At 48.6% G+C, this 25,754-nt stretch overlaps 1 protein-coding gene across 1 annotated transcript in view; it reads left to right on the top strand.

The window, feature by feature from the left end:
- Window positions 1-8,393: 8,393 nt before the first annotated feature.
- Window positions 8,394-25,754, top strand: part of DPF3 (double PHD fingers 3) — a 159,683-nt gene continuing 142,322 nt past the window's right edge. Inside the window, exons 1-2 of the mRNA XM_058566873.1 lie at window positions 8,394-8,406; window positions 24,033-24,245. Coding sequence (XP_058422856.1) covers window positions 8,394-8,406; window positions 24,033-24,245 — 226 coding nt within the window. The remainder of the gene's footprint in view (window positions 8,407-24,032; window positions 24,246-25,754) is intronic.

The following is a 25,754-nucleotide window of genomic DNA, read 5'->3' as shown; positions in this document are numbered from 1 at the left end:
CTTCTTTTTTATTTCCCTCAGTTGCTAGCTCGATGCCTTGCATGTGACAGATTGGAACACATATTTATTGAATAAATCAAGGAAACAGTTATGGCGGAGAGATCAGAACTCAGTTATTCTGATTTTTTTTAGTCAGTCTTTTCCATGACACCACTCAGGATTCTGTGTATTTTTTACCCAAGTCCCTGGAAACTAGTTTCGTTGGAGTAGTGAAGAGGAATCTTTCTTAATGGATGGATTCAATGAGTAGAATCAGATTCAACCACCTTTGAGGGCTTCCTATGTGTCGTGCGCTAGCCTCGGCACTTTCTCATGGCCTCCTACTGCTTTCTGCCTCCTTACTGAAAAAAAAAAATACAACCTCCCAAACCCCTCCCCCTAATACTCTATCAATTCCAATGAAAGAAGGCCTTGTACTTAAATAATCATGTGACAAGGAAAAAATCCCACCCTCACATAAATGTGAAAGGGTCCTGGCTGGGGGTAGCTTTCAATCTTTATTTAAATTAGGGATTTTGTGGATTGTTGTTGTTTTGTTGTTGTTCTTGTGCGATGATATCCAGTATTCCAATGTTCATGTAATGGCTTGACTTCACTATCGCTTCTCCTAGGATAATTACAGGTTGGCATAATGTACCTATTGTTCTTGTCCACAAAGAGGCACTGTCATAGAATGATGGGATGGGGCTGGGCGGGCAGTGCAGTGTGGATCTGGAAGGAGGATCTTTGTGTTTGTGTGTGTGTGTGTGCCCTGGACAGCCATGCTGCATCTAGAATTATTTCTCCTATTCCTTCTTTGGATCCCTACTCACCTCTGCCCCATTTCCCCTCTGTTTGTTTGTCCCTCATCAAGTTCCTGCTTTTGGTTTCTCTGCACCCTTCCCTCCTGGGGTTATTGCTGAGTGCTGGGCACAGTCTGAGGACTTCAACTATGGATGTTGAAGGAAGTGTTTAAAATTCTTTCAGTGAAGTTACTTGCCTGAGTATGATAGGCTTAAGGGCCTATGGTATTGCAGATGACCTCAGAGGTCATCCAGGCCAACCCCTTTCACTGGACACGTTTATGGTTCTCATTTGAGTTGTCAGAGCCCCTTATACCACAAAGCTCATGAAAATTTCTGGGACATGTTGGATAATATAGGCATTCATTCATTCACTCACCGTAAGCTCATTAAGTGCTTGCCATAAGGCTGGCTTCTGGACTAGATGGTGGGTGTGTAGTGCTGCAAAAAAAAGGGACACCAATCCTGAGCTCTTGGAGCTTCCACTGCAGGTGCCCAGGTAGGCAGGTGAAAGGTCTGCAGGAGCTGTTGGGGTCAAAGGGGACCCCAACACTGGAATGAAATCTGGGACTAGGTGACATACTGGGCTTGTCTCTTGCAGCTAGAAATTAGAACTAGATCTTCATGGCCCGTGTGCCAGCCATTGCCAGGCAATACCTTTTTGTTTTTTGGTAGTGAGACTTCTTAGACTGAGACTTAGAGATTTTTATGGTAATATCTGTCTCACATTTCTCCCTCTTTCCTCCCTCCCCCTCTCACCCGACCTTTCTGCATCGGGGCTGGTAGTCGTGCATAGAAATGTTTCTGACTCCAGCCACAAGCAGTTTTTTTGACCAAGCACCATTGGCATCTGAATGGGATGACTACCTATAATACCACGAGTCTCGGAAGCCATGACCTTCACACTTCACCCTGAAAGAGGCACAGGCAGGCTTCATCGAAACCAGGGGAGACAAGGGCTGCTGGGCTGAGGTTCTGTGAACACAAGCTTGAAGGAGAGGAGGCCTTTTCTATCCTTGGAAGGAACCTGCCTCAGTTGTGCTGCCTGGGACGGAAAATGTTATACTAAAGATTTATGTTTATCTAACACTCAAATTTAACTGGCAATCCTGTATTTTATCTGGTGACCTTACAGGGTGGGGTGGGCATGGGTGGAGAGGCAGGCAGTGGGGCAGGGATCCTGCACCCTACAGGGGTGATGATGGCAGGATGTGGTTATTGGAGCGCTGAGGTCCTGAAGGATGATGTGACAGTGTCCCATGACCAGGCCATCAAACTGAGACAGGTCAGAAGATGAGAGATGGAAGGTCTCTGCCATTTGTGGTCTTCGGAGAAATCACCGAGGAGGAATAGCATTCACACGAGCCAGGAGAAAAGAATGGCTTTAGCCTTGCTTCTCACCCAGTTGTATCTGAAAATACATTCTGTAAAATAAACAAACACATTCCCTTTGTATATGTTTAAAAAAGAATCCAAATTCTTTCCTCCTGGTAAGTTAAAACAAACACACAGGCCTGAAAACCCTTGTACTTGGGACCATCAAGTGCATCTCAGGCCTGGGGCTGCTGGAGGCGTGTGTCTTGAGGTGTGTGCTGACACGAGAGGTTGGGGGCTCAGCATCTTTGCTCCCACTCCCGGGAGCTAATTCCGAACATTAATTATCTGTGTGACTCTCAAAAGCAGAGCGTGTGAACACCAGGAGGCCTTGGAGATCAGCTCATCTGAGAACAAGGAGCTCACAGAACTGATGGGCTGTGAGGGGGCTCCCTCAGCACATGAGGAAACGCAAGCCCAGAAGGCTTAGTGATGGATTTCAAGCCCAAAGCAACACAGCAGGACGAGAGCCCGGGTCTCTTGATCCCTGGTTGTACACAGTTTACTATGACTATACACTCCTGGGTCTTGTTGCCTCTCTCAAATGCAAGCATGTCGAGGTCAGAGACCGAGTCCTGTCTGTTTTGTGGTGTCCCCGGGGGTCGCTGACAGTCCTGCACACCCAGCTGTCCTATCAGCAGCAGGCGAGGGCACAACGCTTGCTGGCACCCACATGCTGCTGTTTGTCGGTGCTGCTCTCTCTGCTCCTCGGCAGGAATTGATTTTCCATGGCACATCCCATGCTCATGTTTCCTTGGCTCTGGGACCGAGTTACCCTGAAGGTGGGTGTGTGGCAGGAATGGAATCCACCGTGAAGGATTATTCCCGAGGAAGCTAGTACTCCTTACCCCTCAGCAGCTACCCTTTTTCTACGTCCTCGGAGTACTTATGTGCGCCGCTCTGTTTTCTCCCGCGGTTATGTGCCTTCCTTCCCTGGCTGTAAGAAGGGGTGAGAGGCAGAGCCCTCACATCTGCATTTGTGCTTCACTTCGGGGTGGCCTACCTAGCATGGCTGGGCCTTGTCCAGGTGCATTCAGTATGGGTGCCACTTCCCTGCTCTCTCCCCACTGGGCACCCACATCCTGAGCAAAGAGATGGCTGCACCCACCTGGTTATGGGGTCACTCATTGGCAATCCCTGGAAGGATTCTTTTGCTTAGAATTTGTGATGACTCCACAAAGACAACAAAACGGGAATACGATTTGTAGTGGCGTGAACCGTATAGTTTCCTAAGCGATTGGCTGCACCGTGAGCATCCACAGCCACAATGAACAGTTCACAATGAGGTTCTGTGTGAGTCACCAGTTACCTCCCTGAGGTCATGGTGATGCCTTCAGGCAGGTGGCAGGGGGACAGGCCTTGTTTTGGCTCTGAGCCTGGTCTCTATTGCTGCTATCTTTCTGTTTTTTCTCAGTTCTTTGAGCCACTTAGTGTCCTTCCATGATCACCTTGGACTCTTCATATCCCCGTTCCCTGGCCAGAGTGTCATGGATACATTTGTGGACATCTGCCTGCAATGACTCCAAGTCCAGACAGCAAATGCAGCACCTGCATCGTCTGTAGCTCTTTCCATTTCTGTGGCTGCTGCCCAGATCCGAGGAGACGCTGGGGATTGAGGAGAGGCTGCTGCCTAGGGCCAGTTTTTCATCTGCTGTGGCTGCCCGTGGATGTCAGGAGTGGTTTCTCCTTGTGCTGCAGTACTGGTGGGATTGTCTTAACCACCCTGGCTTGGAAGGAGAACAACTGTGGGGTGAGGCTTATCCTCCAGTCACTGCGATACTCCAGAGAGTCATCCTCCGGTATTCCAAAGACCAAAACCACGTGGAAGTAAGTCTGTGCTTATTTCCATTCCAACATTATCAAATGGTCCCCTGACTGCAGTGGCCTGAGAGTTTTATTCTTTATTTCTGTCACGCCTGTTTGTATATAGGCTCAATTTGCAAATATATAACCACTTGCCTGTCTGCCCATCCACTCATCCATTTGTTGAGCAGTTGATCCATTGATCTATATCCATCAGGAATGGTAAACTCATGTACTTAAAGGGACCAAGAAGGTAAAGTAAATGAGGAAAATGGGCTTGGTAAAGACAATAGGGAGTGGTGGGGACTGTGGTGAGCCAGAGAATGCAGTTCACTGAGCTGCCGTCTACATTCCCTGACTCTGACTGCCTCTCAAGTTTGAAGAGTGGCACCTAGTGGCCACAGTGAACCATCTTTATCTCAAAAGCATTTGGGTTCTAGTAGACTAGAGGTGTTTGAGTGGGGCCCCTGGCCTTTTCTTCAGCCTTGTGTAAAGTCTATTGGTAAAACCAAACTCTGGAATGTGCGTCAGGGCTTTTTAAGGTTGCCAATGGCAAGAAACTCAACTCAAACTGCTCAAGCATGAAGAGGAATGTACGGGCTCAGGTAACTAAAAGTTCAGGAGTGCATCTGCTTCACTTGGGACTGGGTCTAGGGACTCAACAAGGCCATTGGGGCTCCCTTTCTCTCTCTCTCTCTTTCTTTCTTTCTTTCTTTCTTTTTTCCCCCAAAGCCCCAGTAGATAGTTGTATGTCGTAGTTGCACATCCTTCTAGTTGCTGTACATGGGACGTGACCTCAGCATGGCCAGAGAAGCAGTACGACGGTGCGCGCCTGGGATCCGAACCTGGGCTGCCAGCAGCGGAGCGTGCGCACTTAACCACCAAGCCACGGGGCCAGTCCGCCCCCTTTCTCTCTCAATGTGGCTTTCCTTTGCAGACAGGCCTCCCTGCTGCTTTCCCACAGAAAGTCTAAGATTGACCCTAATTTTCCTGCCTTAGACCACATGTTCACCCTTGAAGCAATCACTAAGTTCTGGGAAGGTGGTTTCCTCGTTGGAGGGCTGGGTCACAGCCTGTCTCAAAAGTTGAGGGGGGGAGTGGGGTTGATTTTGCCAGACTGGTGGAGGGGGGAGAGGTGGTTCCCTGGAGGAAAATGGAGGTGTTGTTAGTGGAAGGAGGTGGAATGGCAGCTTTGTGGGCAGACAGCCATGCCCATCACAGGGAAGATGGATTGATGGAAGGTTGGGATCTTACAATTGCGCTATGAAGCAAGACCCAGGACACTCAGGGGGACCAGAGCTGCCCACCCTTTCAATCCCACCCCTAGTCTGAGTAGTGGCCACCCCCGACCTCTGTCCAGCCCCCATGATGCAATGGATGAGGAGAGCACAGTGCTTAGTGGGCATAGACTGTCTTGCACTGCCTCCTACACACGTGCGAGATGCTTGGGTATAAGGAAACCTGATGTTTACTCCACAACTGTGACTTTCAAGGGTTTTGGAGTTTTGGAAGAAGGCAATAACCCGAGAGGGTCCCGAAGTGCTTGGAGCACTCTGTGAACTTTCAACCAGGTTCTGCTGTTGGAGGAGAAGTTGCTGAGATGAAGTGGTTCCTTTCAGCCGTGCCAGCCATGGGCTCAGAACTCTGCTATGCTGAGCCCATGACACGGCCCAATGCGGGAATTGAGGCCAGGGAAGAGCCCTACTTGGCATTTGGAGCCTCTGACTTCCCACCTTGGGCAGAAGCCACTGAAAGGGGAGGGAGACCAGGCTGCATCCTCAGCAGCCGGCAGCCCCTGGGGCAGCCTAGTGGGGACCCAGTGTTCTCCATTGGGACTTTGGTCCCAGGGAGTAAACCAGGCAGGTGTCATGTCTGCCTTAGTCACGTGTCATCCTCAGAGCCAGAAATACCAGCGATCTTTGGATTGAGCAATAGTTTTCTCCTCCCCATCAAGGATAATTTTAACTGTTTCCTACCTTGTTTTTTTGTTATCGAAAATATGGCTACCAGAGAGCAGAATCTTAAAAGGAAGATAGAACAAAGGTAAATAGAACTCATGAAAGGATATAAAAACACTTGAAATTGTCAATAAGTAAAACTCTGCTTATAGAAAAAGCAGAATTAGTGATGGCAGAAAGTACTCAAGAGAGAGTCTTCACAGCCTGTCTCATTTGCTACAACAGCTTAAGGAAGTTGACAGGGAAGGGTGCTTTTCTTTTAATGTCTATTTTAGAGATGTAGAAATGGTTATTAAGAGATTTAGCAAGGTCTTTCAGTTACTGGGAGAGTTGAGTCTAGAACCCCGATTTCTAAACAGCTAGTATAGTTTTTTAATCACCTCACAACATCACCTCAACATCTGTTGCCAATCTTCCTCTTTTTGCTTGAAAAAGATTGTCCCTGAGCTAACATCTGTGCCAATCTTCCTCTATTTTGTATGTGGGATGCTGCCACAGCATGGCTTGATGAACAGTGTGTAGGTCCATGCCCGGGATCTGAAGCCACGAACCTTGCACTGCCGAAGCGGAACACGCGAACTTAATCACTACTCCACCAGGCTGGCCCCAAACCTGGCATCCTAACGGCAGTGCCCAGCCCTTCATCGAAATGCTCTGCTGGCTCTCACATGGTGTGACATGCATGGAGCAGGCACTCCTTCAACATTTACTGGTGAAGTGAATGAATGACTGTCACTCACATACGCGAGGAGCAGCTGTAGGAACCCCCACCCAGAGGCAGCAGGGGAGACTGAGGGGCTGCCAGGAAACCCACTGGACAGCAAGGCGTTTACTCCTGCAGGTGCAAAGATAACATGGAGCTGGCTATCTTACTTAGCATCTCGCATCTGGACTCGTGGGCTGGTCCAACTAAATTCTTGTTGAATTTCCTGGGATATTCTATCCAACAGAGCTCCAGGCACTGAGCGGGAGATGGGGATGGGGATTTCTCAAGGTCTCCTTTTCCCCTGAGGCATCCCTTACTCCGTCTTTGGATGCTCCAAATGGCCCAGCTGGTGATCCAGGGTGGATGTTGGGTGCGGGCTTGTTAATTGCCTATCTTTCTCCCTGTATCTGGAAGGGAGATGAGGGGAGAGAGTGATGATGCAGATAAACTTAGTGTTGAAGCTGCAGGGGGAGCCCATATGGCCTTTGCCTGCCTAGAAATTACCCATGTCCCTAATAGACTGGCAGCTTGTGCGAATGTTTCCTCCCTTTTGCTTTCTTTTATGTCTTGCTTTTGTGAGAGAGATGAGAATTTACCACTGATGAGCCTCACGCGAGAAAATGAATAGAAGGCAAGTGACCCCAGCTGTCTCCCCTCCTCCCTCCAGCCCCAGGAATGTCTTGTCCGCCTTAGTGATCTTCTTTGCCCAGCCAGTTCATGTGGGATGCTGCTGCTTTGTTAAATTGCCTCACCGCTGCCGTCTGACACTGTTGGTTTCCCGCCTCGCCAAATCTCCCTCAAGTTATTACTTCATTTGCAGCAGTGGTCAGAGCAAGGCAATTCTATTGATTTTCCTTCTTTTGTTCTCAGTTTCTCCATATATTAATTGGGTGTAATCATGTTTGCCATCACCCTATCTTTAGGGGAGATTAAATTTTGGTGTTTAAAGGGAGGGGTAGAGAGTGTTTTTGACTGGAGTGAGAGTATTCAAATTACAGTAGTGCACAGATTTTAAGATGAAACTCAGTTTTGTGTTTCAGGAGTTTTTTTTTTTTTTTTTTTAAAGAGCATTCTCTGTTCTGGATGTTTTCCAAATGGTCTATAAAATGCTGTGGGAGCTGTTCACCTAGAGATGTCACCTCAACGATTTAAGATTTGGAGGGATCGGGTGGGGAGAGGAGTTTCAGGACAGCTCTGGAGGTTTGGGCCCCATCTCATGCTGGGTCACTGGAAATGGCCTCTGCTAATTGGACCATGTCCTGTCAGGACACATCAGACAAGGCCACGGTGACACCCGAGCTTGGTTGGGGGGAATGGTCTGTAGGAGCAGGTGTCACTGCTGCCGTGTCCTGGGAGCTCTTTGTTCCCCTGGGGAATGGAGCCAGCCAGCAGTCATGTGGACCGAGGTCAGGAGACTGTGCTGAGCTGGGTTCTCCGGGAGCCCAGGAGAGCCAGGACCGAAGTGTGAGCTATTTTGGGTTGTGTGGTGGCAGAGCTGGTGTGTGTGTGTCCTCTCAGGAGTGAGGATGTTTGCCTCCAAGAATCACTCCCAACACTAGAATGTGGGTTTTTTGGCCATTGCCTTCCAAAAAGAAAAAAACCCCTCCGGTCCTTGGATTCTGTTAATGGGGAATATAAATTTTGGCTGCAGGGAGGAGCTGAGGAAGCACAGGCTGCTCCGGGTCCCACAGTAGGAAGCCTTCCTCCCTTTCTGTTGCTGCCTGGTCCCTCCACCCTCCCCTTCAGAGTTTCCTTGTGACTGTCCCGGGCATGGGCGTGAAGGGTAGGTGCCTGCGCGCGTGTTTGGTTGAAATGCTGGTGTGTGCACATGGCTCCCTGGTGGCTCTGCAGGAAGGAGCAGCGGGGGTTGTTCCAGTCCCCCGGGCTGGTCAGCACCTGTTCTGGGCAAGCCATACCATGCCCTTGGACAAAGTGACTCTAGGCAGCATGGAGCCCTCCACACTCTTTTCCCTAACCTGTAGCCCACTCCACCTGACCCCCTCCTGGTCATGGGTGGCCAGCGTCTCTGAGCTGCCTGCCTGGACTGGGTTCGAGTCTGTGGCCCTCCCGCCAAATGAAGGGATTGGCTGTGAGACAGGGTAACTAGTAGGAAATTGAAGTCTGTGGATTTGGGCTGCCCTGTAATCCCAGCTCTGCCACTTAGTAGCTTTGTGATTTGGTTAAATTCCTTGTCCTCTTTGAGCTTCAGTTAACTCATCTGTGAATATGAGAGTGATGTATCCAAATGGCAGCTGAGCAGGGTACCTGCTGCATAGCAGGAGCTTGACAAATGCTCCTCTGATTACTGAAGCTGTGATGTTGGCTTGTTGAGCTACCAGTACACCATCCGCAGGGTCGCCCCAACACCCTGCACAGGACAAGCCTGATCCCAGCAAAGCGGATCCCTGCATTGGACCCGATAACCCCTGCTTTCATTCTAGGCACGGGCAGACAGCTTGTTGTGGCCCTTGTAGGGCTCCCCTGAGCACCCCTCGCCCCCTAGTATTGCCTCAGTGGTTAGCAAAGGGGCTGGTGGGGCCCAGGCAAAGAGCAGAGGCTGCCAGGGCAAACCTCCAAGCTGGCAAGTCAACATTTATTTATAGGTCTTGGAGGGAGATGGCACCCCAGGCAGTGAAGAAGGGCCTGGCAGGGGCAGCTGCAGCGAGCAGGGCGCAGTGACAGTGGTGGGGGGCTGGAGGATGCCGAGAGGCCAGGTGCATTTATGTGTTGAAGAGTCAGGGTTCCAGCAGAAAGCAGCAGATTCAAACACAGTAAACTGAGGAGTGTTTAATAAGCTGGCTATTTATAAAAGTGTGGGCAGGGGAACCTACAAGGGGATAACGCAGCACCCTGGGGCGGGGGGAGGGGTGTCCCAGGGAGAGGGGAAGGTCACCGAGATTGCAGAGGGTACTGTATGGAGAGGACCGCCTGACAGGAGCTGGCACCTTCAGTGGAAGGACGCAGCCACACTCCAGTGACCCAGCAAGGAGGAGGCTGGGGGAATTAATATCCCGTCTCTCTCTCTTCCCTCTCTCTGATCTACTGCTAGCCTCTGCTGTTGGCCCAGGCCACAAAGCAGAGAGAAGAGGGTAAGTGGCTGACCACACAGGACAGACTTCTAAGGGCACTGGGCAGGGAGAAGAATGGTGGAGGGAGAACCTGGAGGGGCCACTGCACAGAGGAGCAAGGGAGAGGGGAGAGGTAAGGCTGAGACATTTAGGGATATGTGGGTGAAGAGAGTTGAGTGACCGAGGGGACCCAGCCAGAGGCTCTGTGGCAGAATGGCTAATATCATGGACTCAGGGAGGCAGACAGATGGGGACTGAAGCTCACTCTACTTCTGTGTGGTCTTGGGTGAGCTGTGTAAACTCTCTAGGCCTCAGTTTCCTCATTTGTAAATTGGGAATGATAAAGGTACTATTCTCAACCTCATAGTGGGGTACAGTGACATACTGAAGTCCTCAGCAAGGTGCCTGGGAGAGTGTGCAGGCTCAAGAAACGAAGCTAGAACAGATAGAGGGGTTCGCATGAAAGGAAGTGTCCAACTGTGCAGCCCCCTGTGTAAGGCCCTGTGGGGACAGCGTTTATCCACCTGATATTTATTGAGTGCCTCCTATATGCCAGGCACCCAGTTTTAGGCACTGGGAATACAGGGATGAACCAACTAGACCAGTCTTTCTCCCAGGGAGCTTATGTGGGGAAAAGACAGGCAGTAAGTAAATATAAACAAAATAATTTTTGATAGTTGGCAAAGTGCTAAAAAGACCATAAACCAGAGTGATGGGTAAAGAATGAGTGCTGTAGATAAGGAGCTTGGGGAAGTGGGAGTGAGGTGGGAGCGAGTGGAGCTGGAGGAGCAGACTCAGCCACTGTAAAGATGAGGAGAAGAACGTGCCTGTAGAGGGAGCTGCAGGTGCAAAGGCCCTGAGCCAGGAGGAGGCTGGTGTTTGTGGGGCAGAAAGGTGGCTTGGCAATGGAGCATGGAGCTGATAATAGCATCTCCAGGGTGAATGGGAGAGCTAAGTGGAAAGCTCTTAGCCACCTCTACACGCTCACTGACCGTTAGCTGCTGGCTGTTATTATTATTACTTTAACAAAAATTATTTTGAAAAAGGATGGCAGAAATAAGTGGGTAGATACGATATAAAATGTACCAGTGGCTCAGCATGCATTTACTGTCGACACAGTGTGGAGTGGAGTAGTTAAGAGCCCAGACTCGGAGACAAGAACGCCTGGTTCCGATCCTGACTCAACCACTCCCTAGGTGACCTGGGGCCAATGACTTACACTGTCTGAGCTGCAGTGTCCTCATCTGGATAATGAGGGCTAGTAATAGCATCTCTGTCGTAGGGCTGGTGTAAGGATGGAATGCATTACTATTTCTAAAGCACTTACCACAGTTCCTGGCCCACCGTAAGGGCTGCCTACTGGTGTTGCTGTTGCTAAGGCTCAGATGGAGATGCAGGGCTGGCCCAAGGAGACGTGAACCAAGGACTCTGCTCCCCATGAGTTTACTCATAGTCAGGTCTGGGACATGTGTCACCTGAGGCAGCATGTGAAGGTTATTGAATAAATGGCCAGACCATTACTGGAGGGACGCATCATCAGAGGTCTGGAGTGGGGACGGGAAGGCTTTGAGGAGGGATGTGAAGACAAGAAAATAAAATTACTACTAACTAGATCTGATGGCATCAGTCAGGTGAAGACAGAAATAATCAGATCAGTCTGCCCCAGAGCACTGCTTCTGCCTTCCCCATGTAGCCTTCTGCAACAATCTACACTTTCCCAGGCCCGGCCTAGGCTTTGGGAGGGTTCTTACCTCTCATATTCATAAGGGGCAGCCCCCCAATACCCTTTGTCAGCTCCTATTGAGCTCTTAAATCTTCTGGAAGTTGTTGAGACTCTTCTACCCTTGACTTCCCTCAGGCCAGAGAGGCAAGGAAAGGTTAGAGGTCAGAGCACAGGATCTAGGGAGCTGTGAGGATGGGGTGGAGGTGGAGGGCAGTGTTGATGGAATTAACCAGAACCCTGTGTGTCTGGCAACTGGCAGATTCTTCTGGTAAGATAAGTGGAACCCTCTGTAAGGTAATTATTAGAGACCATAAATTCCCCAGATAACCTGCCCTCGGAAGAGATATTGATGGCTGTGGGGCATGTGCTGGGGGCTGCTCTCTCCCCATTGATATTGACTCCTGTCCCTCCGCCTCCTCCTTCCCCCTCCTCTTCCTTCTTTGTTGCCTTTCCTCTAAGCAGCTGCCCTGCCCATCCCTCCTCCCCGACTGACCACAGCCTCTGGCTCAAGTTGGCTCTTCTGGACCTTTCTTTCTGCTTGTTTCTCAGTTCTCTTAATGCTGAAGGTCCCAGAACACAGCGTGGCCACGTGCATCCATCCCTGTGGTTCAGCAGGCTTGGTGGAAGAGGTGCGGGCCCTGTGGGGAGGAGTTTCTAAGAACAGAAGGAGGCCCTGAGCTTCCCTTGGGTCCACGTCCCCAGAATGAGCACTAATCTAGTGTGTGATGTGTCAGCATCAGGCTCTGTGAAGGTCCCAGGGGTGGAGAGAAGGTAGATCAGGTGCTCAGCCTGGGCAGCAGGTAGCAGGCACCTGTTGGCACATCTTTCTTCCCTTATGGTACTTTCCGAAGCCCTCTCTTCTCTCCAAGCCAGTGGGCATCCCAGGGAACTCACACTTTGGCTGATATTCTCTAAATATTTGTTTCACAACCATACAAGAGGCAGAGGGCCCTATGAGAGGCAACCAGAGAGCAGGGCCACTGGAGGCAGCCTCTCCTCTCTTGTCTTGGGTTGTTCAGTTCTGGCCCCAGACCTGCACCCCAACTCTTGACAAACTGGATCTGACTTCTAGAAGCCCATTTAATGCCATCACTGACCATGTTCTGGGGGAGTCCACACTTCTCTCTGACCCCAAACAGCTGATCAATAGGATGACCTTATCATTTATCAGCCAAGCAAGGGCACTTTTGAGAAGGAAAGCAGGAGATATTAGTAATTACGCTGGGACCTCAATGTGAACTGACACTGTTCCATGCAGCCTGGGTCCTATTTATGGAAGTTCTCTGCCTGAGATGATGCTGGTAAGTATAAGCCACTCCAGCTTTCTACATTCCTGGTGATGTTTAGTGTGACTTAGAGATTGGACCCTGGCTGGTCTGCCTCACCCCTTGATCTGGCTCTGCACGTGTTCCCTTATTTGGAATACATGAGGGTAATTCTCTGCACTTGACGATGGGAGCCTGGGGCCCAGAGGGGTTGAGGGACTTGCTGAAGACTCGCAGTGACGAAGTTCCAACTTTAACCTGGAACTGAGGTCCAGCCTTGATTTCCTTCTCAGCCTTTCAGGGGCCAAGCCCCATCCCTCCATTCTGCGGGATGATAGACTATCCTCACCAAAACAGCCGAGGCTGGGATGCTTCTGTCAGCCTCATGCTGATCCTGATTTCTTTCTGGAGAGGAGAGAGATGGATGAGTGAGGCAGGGAGGCACCATAGGGAGAAGAAGGCTAAAGGAGACCCTCTCCTGTGTCTGGTTGTTCATGATGATTTTATTTGGAGTGAGGGGGACAAGGAGGGTTTGGGCACCATCCTCCTTGACAGAGAGCACCCCAGGGAGGGGGCAATGCTCTCAGTTCCCCCGCTGCCTCAGCAATAGCCTTTAACTCACCAGGAGGAAAGGAGGCCTGTGCAACTGTCAGACTCGTCATTTCACCCATCAGCCAAGAGCGTTTCCTAAATGAGAAAGGGCTTTCAAGGGAGGCCGGAAAAAATTAATTTTCAGCACTGAGTTTTGCTTGCTGTACTTAACAATAATTATTAAATAGGTAGGGTGAGCTAGGGCTTGTTTTCCTTATTATTAACTGTATTTATGGGGTTTTATTATTTTGTACCAAGCTGGGATAATTGTAAAACTATCTGCTTAAACCGTGTGACTCTTGGGCCTCCCATTCCATTTTCTTTCATTCCAAGGGTGGAGTCTTTTCATTATTCAAGGCTTATGCTATAAACCAGGAATCAGCAAGCTTTTTCTGTAAAGGTCCGGATGGTAAATATTTTGGGCTTTGTGGGCCTTGTGGTCTCTGTTGGACTACTCAGCCCAACCATTGTAGTGCGAAAGCAGCCATAGACAATATGTAAACGAATGGGCATGGCTGTCTTCCAATAAAACTTTATTTATAGAAATTTGTGGTGGGCCAGATTTGGCACAGTGGCTGTCATTTGCAGACCCCTGCTGTAAACAGTGGAGAAATCCCCGAACTAGGAGCCTGGACACTGAGGATCTAATCTCAGCCCTGCCCCTGTGTGCCTGGAGGAAATCGCTTCACCTCTCTGGTTATTGATTTTCCTTGCAATAAAACAAAGGCATAAGACTAGATGATCTCCAATACTCTGGGAATCTTAAATCTGACTCTTTGGTTTATGAGAATCTGGTATTTTTCTTTTCCTCCCCTCAGTGGATGTTCAGAACCACAGGGTCTCTCAGAGTCCTTCACCCCTTGCTCACCTTCGGGATGGATTTCTTTTCTACACTGCGTAATAACATTTTGTATTTCTCTGATGGCATCTTTTCAGGCAGCACCATAACCAACCCACTTCTTGAGTTACTGAGAGGTGGCTCTGGGACAGGAAAGTTTACCTCTGGACTGTTTGGCAGTTTGGGAAACTGAGGCACAGAAAAGCAAAATAGCCAAGATCACTCAGGAAACGATGATGCTCTTAGAGAAACCTAGTGTCTCCAAAACAAGAAGAGTTGTTCAAGTCATTCTAATTCTGGAGGCACAACTCACTGTGAAGGGGCAATGGTGCCCTGTGAGAGGCTGACAGTATAGTGGCCAAGAGCAAGGTTCTGGACCGAAATTGCTAGGTCTTGTATCTTCACTTAAAACCCCAGGCAATCACTGAAGATTCTCTGTGCCTCAGTTTCGTAATCTGTGAAATGGGGGGAAATAATAGGATGGGGTTGTTGTGAGGGTGAAATGAGATAACATATGTGAAGTGTTTAGAACAGGGCCTGGCACACGTGGTAAGTGCTCAACAAATGGTAGTTATGCCACTATTATGATAATACCACCATCTTCTCATTCTTCTAGAAATATGTTGAGGGTGTCTCTTCCTCATTTTTATAGTAACATTCAGCTTTTGGATTGGAGACCTGGGCTGAATGCTTTGCTCCTAACCTGTATGTTAAGTGACTCTTGATGAGGTGGAAAGACTGGGGGAAGAAGATGGTGGAGGGAGAAAGGCTTGAGAGGAAGAAAGGAAGGGAAGGAGGGAGGAAGGGGAGGGGAGGAAGGAGGAAATGAGGAAGAGAGGAAGGCAGGAGGGAGGGAGGAAGGGAGGAGGGAGGGAACTTGGGAGAATAGGTCTATGAAGAAAGGAGGATCAATTCTAAATTCCATCACGTCCCTTCTAGTTGTTGGGCTGGGAAGAAAAATAGACCCCTTCAGCTGTGTGGAGGTTTTGGTATCCTTTGTCATTATCCTGGGATGTAGAGGTTCAGGAGGGCAGATTTAGGTATTTCTAGGGTGCACTCACCTTTTGGTTTTGGTCTTCTTAGTTTCCCAGGGTATTTGTACCTTTTCCACCAGAGAACTTAAATTTGGGAACATGACCAGCCTCTTGGTCATCCTGGCTTTGTTCTGTCCTTATTAAAACGTTTACAAGTGTGTGCCTCAAAAAAAAAAACAGCAGGCTTGAGACAGTTTTCTCAGGGGGCTGCCAAGAGAAGTTGGGGTGACTCTCGACCTTGTGGCGGTTAAATGGGACTCAGTGCTTCTTTGTTTGGCTTGATGTCCTGGAGAAGGGCGGCCCAGACATCATTTGGTCTGCAGGGCGTTTGCTTCTGCGGGCTGATTTTAACCAACTCTGACAGGAGGGCAGAGGCCCCCAGGCGAGGTCAGGACCACAAATCCCATCCCAGCAGGTGCACTATGGGGAGACAGCGCCCTCCGGATGACCTTCAAGTTCCCATTGATTTCCCGTCAAGCAGTGCCTCCCCACCCCCATCCTGGCCCTGCCCCTGCCACTACCCGTCGGCTCGGGGCTCTGGAAGAAGACGTGGTTCAGCTCTCTGAGAAAGAACATGCAGAGGAGGTTAATTCAGAGAGAGGCCCTTTCAGGGAACTGGAGTGGGGACGTGGGGACCACGTTCTGGCACTGCTTGTTTACAGTGCCAATATCAGGCGTGGAATGTCCTTTTTGGGCACAGAAAGGAGCGGCTGATGTCACAAATGGCATAATTCATCCACTTGGCCCCACTTCTCTCCAGGTTTTAGAGTAAGGGGGTGGCATTGTGGGGTCATGAACAAGATTCAAGTATGGACAGAGGAATAGACCCCTAACCCACTGTCATGGGTATGTTGGGCAGGAAAGATCAGAAGTGAGAAGGTGGCAGTGTGATTCTCATTCCCTGTGCTGGGGGCCTCCCCCTAGTGCTGACCTTCTTGCCCTCTGCAAGGCCAGGGTTCTATACCATCAAACGGTGGCAGGTAGGCCTAGATCTTTCATTCAATTGTTCAATGTTACCCGTCCAGCATTTCCTATGTGCCAAATCCTGTGTTGGGTGCAGGAGATCCAGTCACAGACAAGAGAAACAAAGACCCTGCTCTCACGGAGCTCACAATTTTGTTATATAGAGACAATCAGCAGGCAGAGAAAACAGAGAAACTTTTTGATAGTGCTAAGTGTTATGAAACAAAAAATAGAATATGAGACAGCAAGGGCTAGAACAGGAGTGGAGTGGTGTAGGCTCCCCTAGATAGGGTTGGTCAAAGAAGACTTCTCTGAGGAGATGCTGGCCATGAGAAGATCTGGGAGAAATGTATACCAGGAAGAGAGAATAGCATGTGCAAAGGTCCTGAGGTGAGATGATTTTGGTATACTAGAGGGACAGAAAGAAGTGCAATGAAGATGGGGTCCAGTAGACAAGGGGGCAGGAGACAAGGTGAAGTAGGAAAGGGGAGCATGGCCAGACAGTCTAGGGGCCTGTAGCCAAGAGAAGGAGTTCAGATTTTATTCTGAGTGTGGTGAAAGCCATTGGAGGGATTTAAGGAGGAGAATGTCACGATCTGATTTCCATTTCAAAAAGATCACTTGGACTGCTGTGTTAAGAACTGACTAACGAGGACGTGCTCTCTGTGGCTGTGTTTTAAATGCCAGACCAATATTCCCTTTACTGGGGAGGGCAGCATTGAGACCCTTGTAGTCCAGCCGTAAAGATGGGGTCTGAGGATGTATTTGTCCAAGAATGGTCTCTAATCAATGATCTGCTTCTACTGGCAATCACACGCAGGGGACAGCATACTGGTGCCCAGCTTGTAGCCGGGGTTTCAGAGAGGACTCAGTCTATGAACCAGTAAAAATACTTTCTCCGTCAATGAAGTTTCTGTGATGGGTGTGTGTTTTCTCTCTAGGTATGCTTCACCCTAGATATAGCAGTCTTTTTTTTTTCACTTTTGAAAGTTGGTTGCATTCTACACATTCTTTAGCTTCCAGAGGAGAGATTTATTTTGTCATGTCTGGATGCCGTTTGAAAGGCAAACCTTGGATATAAGAAAAGCCAGTCTTTTTCCTCCCCATAGCACTCCCCTTCCCCAACCCCCTCAGGCCCCTTTTATTTACTGGAAGGAATCCCACTGCTTTGCTCCTGCCTCCAGTCTCCTGTCCTTGGTAGCACCTTGACTTCAACCCCGAGTTGCATATGTCATCAGAACACCCAGTGGCAGCTCAGAAATCATGGCCAGGTTCAATATGAATTCTGTCTTGCTTAGGCATCTTTGCATAATAAGTCCCTGAAAAGTCTCCACCAGACTAGGTGCCAGAAAAGGGATTTATTGGGTCTAGCGGGCCTGAACATCAGACTGAGTGGCATTTAAGTCATGATAGGAGTTTTAGGGTTCACATTCTTCATCTGACTTGGCTTTTGCAAAGTAATACCCTTGTCCCCAAGATGCCTTTCCTATGATGTTATGAAGAGTACCCGCCAGAGTGACCACTCTAAGGATGTCAGAATCTTCTCCATACATTTGCCTTGATCAGGCATCTTGGATGTTTCGTTAGGGGTGAGGACTTCTGTGGGACTAGTCTGCGACAGGTTAGTGCTGCCACGTTAATCCATGCCAGCTGCCTGAAAAAAAATTCTCCCACAGGAACAAAACCAGCTGAGTTGAAGTCAGTTAACTGAGCTTTCCTGCTCTGCTATTAAAACACGGCCCAAGAGCATCACAAGGCCCTCTTGTTCATGCCCTTGCTCGGGAGTTGGAGAGCTATCCTTATATCAGTGAGTCTCATATTTCTCAGAATCACTGGGGGATCTGTCAAAAATACAGATGTCTGGATCACATGCCAAACTTCCAGAATGAGAATTTCACAGGCCCCCCCCCTCCCATTGATTCTGACACAAACCCGAGTTTGAGACCCACTGCCCTAAACCATTCTTCTGGAGAATGGGGTGATAGCATTCTTGGGAAGCACAAAATGGGCATCTCCTGCATCTTTGAAGCCATCAGGTGCTTCAAAGCCAAACCTCTGTCCCAAGACATTAGGCAGCCAGGTGTTCTGATGACAGCACAGAAAAGTACTCAGTGAGCTGCTTGTAATGTTCAGAGAGGGGGAATATTCTGCATCTTGCAGAGTGGCATGAATATTGTAGATGGAGAAATGAAAATCTCGAGAGCTGAAGTGAACCTTTTAGGACGATGGGGAAAATTCACTAGGACTTGAACTTGTAGGTTGTCTGTTTTTGGATGCCCAGTCCTGTTCTCTGGAGAAGCCAGATAACTTCAGGCTCAGTTCATTTTCATATGGAGAAAGTTAGAGTGTCCGAGGCATCTCTCAAGTGCGGAGCTTCCATTAGTTTGCCAAGGATGGCGTGACACTTCAATCAAGCAATCCAGACTCATCGCATACTTCTACATACCCAGCACTGTGCTTGGTTGGGTAGCACAGAAGTATATAACTCTTAGTCTCTGTCTTCAAGATGCTTATAATCTAGTTGGTGGGGGGAGATAAGGAGGGCGGTAGGGACTGGCCAAATGTGAGTGAGACAATTAGGGAGCTCAGAGAAGGCAGAGAGCAGGCGCTACTGGCAGGGATAACTGTGGAGGCTTCATGGAAGAGGCAGGACTTCAGCCAGCCCTTGAATAGGATAAGATCAGCCAGACCAAGGGCAGGAGGCAAGAATTCCAGGTGGGAGGAAGGACCTGAGTAAAGTATTTTGTTGGGGTTCAGGGGTAGGGCTGTCTGCTTCATATACACATGAAGGTCAGATGAGGATTCATTCATTCATTCATCATTCAACCCAACATGGCAAGCTCTGTGCTGGGCTTGGGGATAGATGAGGTCTCTGCACTTGGTGCAGGCTTCGCACTGCTGAGATCAGCATGCAACGGCTACTCTGTTCTCCTTGATGCCTGAGCTTTGGCCTCGGCCACCCCGCTGCCTGATGCCTTAGGACAGAGGTCTGGGTGGGCACCTGACAGCCTCAAAGACACTGCAGTAGTGAGTGTGGGGTGAATTTGTGGCACATGGAGAGCATCAGCCTGCTCAGGCAGAGGGTCGTGTCACAAAGTGGCAGACAATACTGCTCTTTGGCGGAAGGAGAAAGGAACCGCCATTGATTATGGGCATTTACCTCTGTGTGCCGGAGATTCCATCTCATTTAATTCTCTCACAGACCTGCAGTGGGGGTTATGTTACCCATATTGTGGGGAGTAGAATTTAGGCTCAGGTGGGTTGAGTAACTTTCCCCAGGGTTGTGTAGACAGTAAGCAGTGGAGCTGGACTCTGATCTGCCTGATTCCAAGTCTCTGTTCTTCCCACTCTCCAAGGGCCTTGTTAGCCTGCCAGAGGAATTTCGGTACCATTGGGGGCCATCTTGGCTTCTACATTGAGGAACAAAAGACTAAAAATTGGGTTTGAGGGAGATTTCTTTTTGTCAGGACGAGTAAGAGAAGAGCTATAGTGATTGCAGCCAGGAGACTGTTGCAATGACCCAGGAGCCCGGTGATGAGGACTAAATGAGAGTGATTGGAGACATTCTCTCAATTTTCTCTAAAGTTGCGAGCAGACAGCCATGCAATCTAAATCACCAAGCTATATGCGCATCAGACTCTGAAGACGCGCACATGCACACAGCATATGCTTTACTGTTCTCATTTAAACACCTACCATAGGCGAGTGGGATACGAGTTGCTGTTGAAAGCAATTCAGCAAAGACTTATTGGGCACCTACTGTGTGCTGGGCTCTGTACTGGACCCTGGGGGGCATCAGTAAAAAGGCCAGGTTTGCAGGGTTGCTGGGTTACACTGCTCCAGTGTTACACTTCACATTGAAGTTTATGTGAACGGCACCCCCTGGAGTTGCTAGGTGCAAAGCCTGCGTGGCTGTGTGCAGTGGGCCTGCAGATGTAGTCCCTGCCCTCACGGCGTTGACAGGTTAGTAGGGAAGACAAGTATGAATCATTGGATTGAGTTGAATTGACATCATTAATAGTATTATTGATGTCTTTGTTGGAACAGGACAGAATGAGGGAGGAAGGGGATTGGCATCTCTCTCTCACCCATCCTCCATAGCCCTTTCCTATGTTAAATATCAGAAACACCGTCTTAGTCAGCTTGGGCTGCTATAACAGAATGCCATGGACTGGGCAGCTTAACAACAGACATTTATTTCTCACAGTTCTAGAGGCTGGAAAGTCTGAGATTAGAGTCCTAGCATAGTCGTGTTCTGGTGAGGATCCTCTTCCTGGCTTGCAAACATCAGCCTTCTTGCTGGCTGTATCCTCACATGGCAGAGGGAGCTCTCCTCTCTGTTCTTATAAGGGCACTAATCCCATCATGAGGGCTCTACCCTCATGACCCAATTACCTCCCCAAAGTCCCATCTCCAAATACCATCACATTGGGGGTTAGGGCTTCGACGTATGAATTTCTAGGGGGAACAGTTCAGTCTATAGCAAACACTAAACTTGGCTTTCTTTCAAGGGCAGCTTTAGGACCAGTGTAACTGCGAGGAAGATGAAAAGTTCCCCCCACCCTGCCAAACATTGCTCCTGCTTGCTGGTTATAATAAAACACTACATAAATGGGAGACAGCTTTCCATGCCGCAGTTAAACACGTTTAAATGAAAACAGAAGGAAGTTAGCATGTTGGTGTAGACGAGTTTTAACGTGTGTTTGTGGGCAGTCGTGGAAGTGTGGGCAGCTGAGTGAGACAGCAGGCAATCCAGGTGCCCACAGAGAAGAAGAGGGGCCCTCGGGGGGTGGGGGGGATGGAGGGGCCAGAAATCCTGCTACAGGCCAGGGCTTCTCTTTATCTCTGCTTATCTCTGTTTATGTGCACAAATAGCAGTGATGGGCCAAGGTCCTGTTTTTACAGCCAAAGGGGACTTGTGGCCATGCAGTGGGAAGGGAGAGAAAGCGCCAACTCCCTGAGAAATGAAAGAATCCAGTGCCAGATGGGATGAAAGAAAGGGAAAGGCCAAGGACGACTTTTTGGAGAGATAGAAGAGCAGTGTTCCCTCAGGTCCCCCCCACCCCTAGAAGAATGGGGACTCTGGGGAGGGAGCAGGCTTCTGGCAGGAGATGAGGAATTTGCTTTTGGACACGTGATTGAGATATGGCAGGACACCTGTCCTTGGGTCAGAACACAGGACTAGAGGGACATGAAGAGGGAGGGGCCCCAGGTGTCTGGGTTGGAGAGTTGGACCTGAGAGTCAGCTCAGAACAGTGGATGTGGAATCTGTGCGAACAGGCGAGGTCTCAAGAGGGGGAGCTGGAAGCGTGAAGAAGAGGAGCAGAGGGTCTTGGAGGGGCTGTGGTAGGCTCTGAAAATCATATTTGGAGCCTAGTTGGCAATCATTTTGGAGAAGTCTCATTTTTTTCCACTCTGAATCCTCTTTGGCCCCCTGGAAGCCATTTCTTCACAGATATGCTCAAGGAAGTTCCCTGGAAAGCTCTCAGAACTCAGATGGCTCCCTCACTCCAGATGGGATTTCTAAGGGCTCTCACCCCTCACAATGCCCCCAGAACTGGGCAGCCAGCGAGGCTCCAAGCAGCAGGCTTTGGGGGAGGGGGGGGCGGTGGCTCCTGCTCTGGCGGAGAGCCCAGCAATCCATGCCTTTTGCCTTTCCCACTTCTGATTGCAGCCTTGAGTAGCCTGGAGTCAGTGTTGATGAGAACATCATTCTACTCTGCCTGCGCCAGCTTCTCCGAGCCTGAAACATCCATCACCCCGTGGTAATCCAGCTCCCTTGGTTTGGTGCAGACAACTGATGGCTGAGGCTGGGCCAGGCAGACCAGGCCTGGGGCACGCTGGTCACCACTCTGCAAAATGAGTCGTTCACTGCCAGCCTTTCTCTGCTCCCTCTGCCCCTTGCAACTTCAATGCAAATGTCACCCCTAGAACCCTATCATTGTGGAATTTTTTTTTTTTTTTTTTTAAGAAATGCCATATTGAAAAGGACATTTGTCTTTTCTCCTGTTTAGATTGCTTTCCATGGGTTAGGGAGACCTGGCCATTGATTTTCTTCTAGAGAGCAGAGTAAGCCCTGTGAAGATTTTGGCTAATTAACTTTTGGAGAAGTGCTGCTTGAATTTATCAAGGAGGATGAAGTCTCTTTTCTCCTCCCATATCTTGAAAAAGGCTTTAAACTTTTGTTTCCGAATCTCTGCCAATGCCTGGGCTGTTTAAAGTGACTTCCCTGGAGACGATGGCAGAGAAGGTGCTGGATGTTGCATTTTTGCAGCTCCCATCTTTAATACACTTTTTCCAGTCCACAGAAAGTCTTTTCTGTTTACATAAGGGAGGTATCATTCACAGGAAGATTACATTTAAAAATACACATTTCCCCCCAGCATGCCTGTTACTAATAACATTGCATGTTATGAAAGTGGAAAGTATTTAAGATGAAATTAATTTTCGCCCAGCGTGTCATTTTGTTTGACATTCTTGTTCCATTCAGTGTGGGGCACGAATGTGGCCAACCTCACTTTTCATTTTCAGCAAGTTCACTTTCTTGGTCCTCTCTGTTGGGTTGAAGCTGTTGGAAGTAAGTTACGAGAATATCAGGAAAAGTCTGATTTGAGATCCTACTGTAGATTTCCTTTGTATTGGCTTCCAGAGTTTGTTTTGAAAATGGAAACCTTCTTCTCTCCAGTTGATGAGTTTTAGCATATAATTTTCTTATCTTTCTTTTTTTTAATGGGTTCTCTTTCAACAGAATTTTTGGAATTGGAATAGTTAACATCTTTTTTGACAGTCTGTTAAAAGATTGTGGGAAACCAGCTAACTGTTTCTCACATCAGACACCTCTCTGTTAGGTGTTCTTGTCAGTTCTCATCAATGTGGTGTGGCTGGTCGCTGTTTCGTGGAGGGGCGTGGGCATCCAGGACACTTTGGACAGATTGTGTCATCTTGTCTGAGCTGAGCTGCCCGGGAAAGTTCTGTTACACTGGGCTACATTGCTTTAGCAGAAGGAGGCATTTAAGCTGGTGGGACACAGATGTGAACACTTTGTAGGAAATGGTTCTTTATTTTTGATCAATCTCATGATCCTTGTTTACCAACTTTGATTACATCAGCGTATGTGCTGTTCTGTTTTATAGCATTTTAACGGGCTTTCACCCCCCCCTCCCCAATTCATTTCCAGCTGTGTGACTATTATAATTGGATTACAGTTTGGTTTTGCAACTGCAAGGACACTTTCTGAGCTCAGCCATGCCTTCCTTGTGAGGGTGAAGAAGTTCAGAGGTGAAAAAGGAGCAAAGAGCTCTTTTTTTTTTAGGAGGCATGTCAACAAGTAATTTCCAAAAGATGCCTCAAAAGCTTCAATGATTGTATCCTCCCAGAATAAGAAGTTTGCTTTCAAGTCTTTGGTAGACTGTGGCCCATTGACTTTTTTTTTTTAAGAGTATAGAAAAACCTATGTAAAACTTTGCTTTCTTTATTCCTCTAAATATTTTGGTGAAGAAATATATTATTTTTAACTTAGAGACTTTCCCCTCCTTGATTTCGGCTTCTTCAAATCTACGTAGAACCAAAACAAAGGGACATTCATAATGTCGCTTTCGAAATGAGCTACTTGGTTCTCCGTGTTGGCCCTGCACTCCCTGTGGCTCCTCCCCTTCCTGCCTCTTCCTCCTCCTCCCCGCTATGAAGCTCAAGTTCACCTGGCAAAGGTTATGTTATTACATGTGTATTTCCTCGGGCCATTCATTTAACCTCCAACGGGTGCCTTTCTTTGATTTGTTAGGTATTTGATCTCATTGATTATTTTTATGCTTTACATTTTTCTCAGTTTTACCAACGTTATATTTTTGGTCTTTGAAAAGGATACTATCTCAAAATTAGTAGCATCACCACATGTCCAAGGAGGGTGGGTGACATCAGTTTCCCTCAGGGTGTGTTCGGTTTTCGCTGGTCTCATTCCTCCTCTCTGTCTCTCCCGGCAGGCTTGGGGACCAGTTCTACAAGGAAGCCATTGAGCACTGTCGGAGTTATAACTCCCGGCTGTGCGCAGAGCGCAGCGTGCGTCTCCCCTTCCTGGACTCGCAGACCGGGGTGGCCCAGAACAACTGCTACATCTGGATGGAGAAGAGGCACCGAGGCCCAGGTGAGCCATGCCACCCCTGGGACGTCTGCATGTCCGGGCTCCCTGTTTGGCTGGAGGAGGACCGGAGCTCCTCTGGGAATCCCCCAGCGCGAGTGGGGGTGGGGCAAGCTGTACAGGGGGCCCGGGATACTTTCAAGAAACTCAAATACTTTTGTAGGTCTGGGCGGGTGTTCCAAGGATGGTGTGGGGCATTGAAGCCACATTGACCGGGCAGGGGCAGAGAACTTAGGATGTTTAGCCCAAAAAAGGGAAGACTGAGGACAGCCATCTTCATCTTTTCTCTTGTGTGTTGGTGTAGCTTAGCGGTTGTAAGCTGGAAATCCGCAGTCAGATGTGGGTTTGAGGCTTAGCCTTGTCTTCAAGCCTTTCTCCCTCGGGTTCCTCATCTGTAAAACGGGGATAATAATGGCGCTTACCTCATTTAATGAAAATATTCATTAAAAATCTCATAACATGAGTTTAGCACGTGGTATGTGCTCTAAAAATGCTGGCTATTATTGTTAATATTACTGTTATTACTACTATTACTAGTCTTCTAGGCTGCAGAGAACAGAATAAAGACCAATGGGTGGGGCTGGCCCCATGGCTCAGTGGTTAAGTGCGCACGCTCTGCTACTGGCCGCCCGGGTTCGGATCCCGGGCGCGCAGGGACGCACCGCTTCTCCGGCCATGCTGAGACCGCGTCCCACATACAGCAACTAGAAGGATGTGCAACTATGACATACAACTATCTGCTGGGGCTTTGGGGAAAAAAAAGGAGGAGAATTGGCAATAGATGTTAGCTCAGGGCTGATCTTCATCACACACACACAAAAAGACCAATGGGTGGAGATTAGGGGGGCAACAATAGGAATGCAGTTTTCTGGCTCTATATGGGTATGTTTAAAAAACTTTTATTATGAAACTATTATTATGAAATTTCAAACCCATGCAAAAGTGGAGAGAATAGTCAAATGAATCTCCGTGTATTTGTCACCCAGCCTCAACAATGATCAGGTCATAGCCAATCTTGTTTCATTTATACTCACCTCCCACTTTCTTCCTTGACCCCAGGTTATTTTGAAGCATATCCAAGATGCATATTATTTCATCTATAAATGTTTCAGTAGGTGTCTCGAAGTGAAAATGACGTAAAAAACCAAACCCACAATAGCTATCAAAGCCCAAAGTTTAACAGTAAGACTTTAATGTCATCAAATATTTGGTCAACATTTATTTCCCCCTGTAGGTTAAATCAGGATCCAAATAGGATCCCTACGTTGCAATTGGTTGATGTGTCTCTTAATTCTCTTTAAAGCTGTAGCGTGCTCTCTCTCCCCCTCTTTCTCTCTCTCCCCCTTGCATGTTATTTGTGTGGGTTGTTTACACTGTAAGGTTTCCCAGAGTCTGGCTTCTGATTGCATCCCCATGGTGTTATTCCTGTGAATTGGTAGTTAGGTCTAGAGACTTGAGCAGATTCAGGTTCAATTTTTGGGGCAAGGACAATTCCTAAGTGGTGGTGCGCGCTTC

This window comes from Diceros bicornis, chromosome 24 (genome assembly GCF_020826845.1).
Source record: "Diceros bicornis minor isolate mBicDic1 chromosome 24, mDicBic1.mat.cur, whole genome shotgun sequence".
Classification (NCBI taxonomy): domain Eukaryota; kingdom Metazoa; phylum Chordata; class Mammalia; order Perissodactyla; family Rhinocerotidae; genus Diceros; species Diceros bicornis.
The sequence above is the reverse complement of the archived record's forward strand: the minus strand, read 5'-3'. Positions and strand labels throughout refer to the sequence as shown.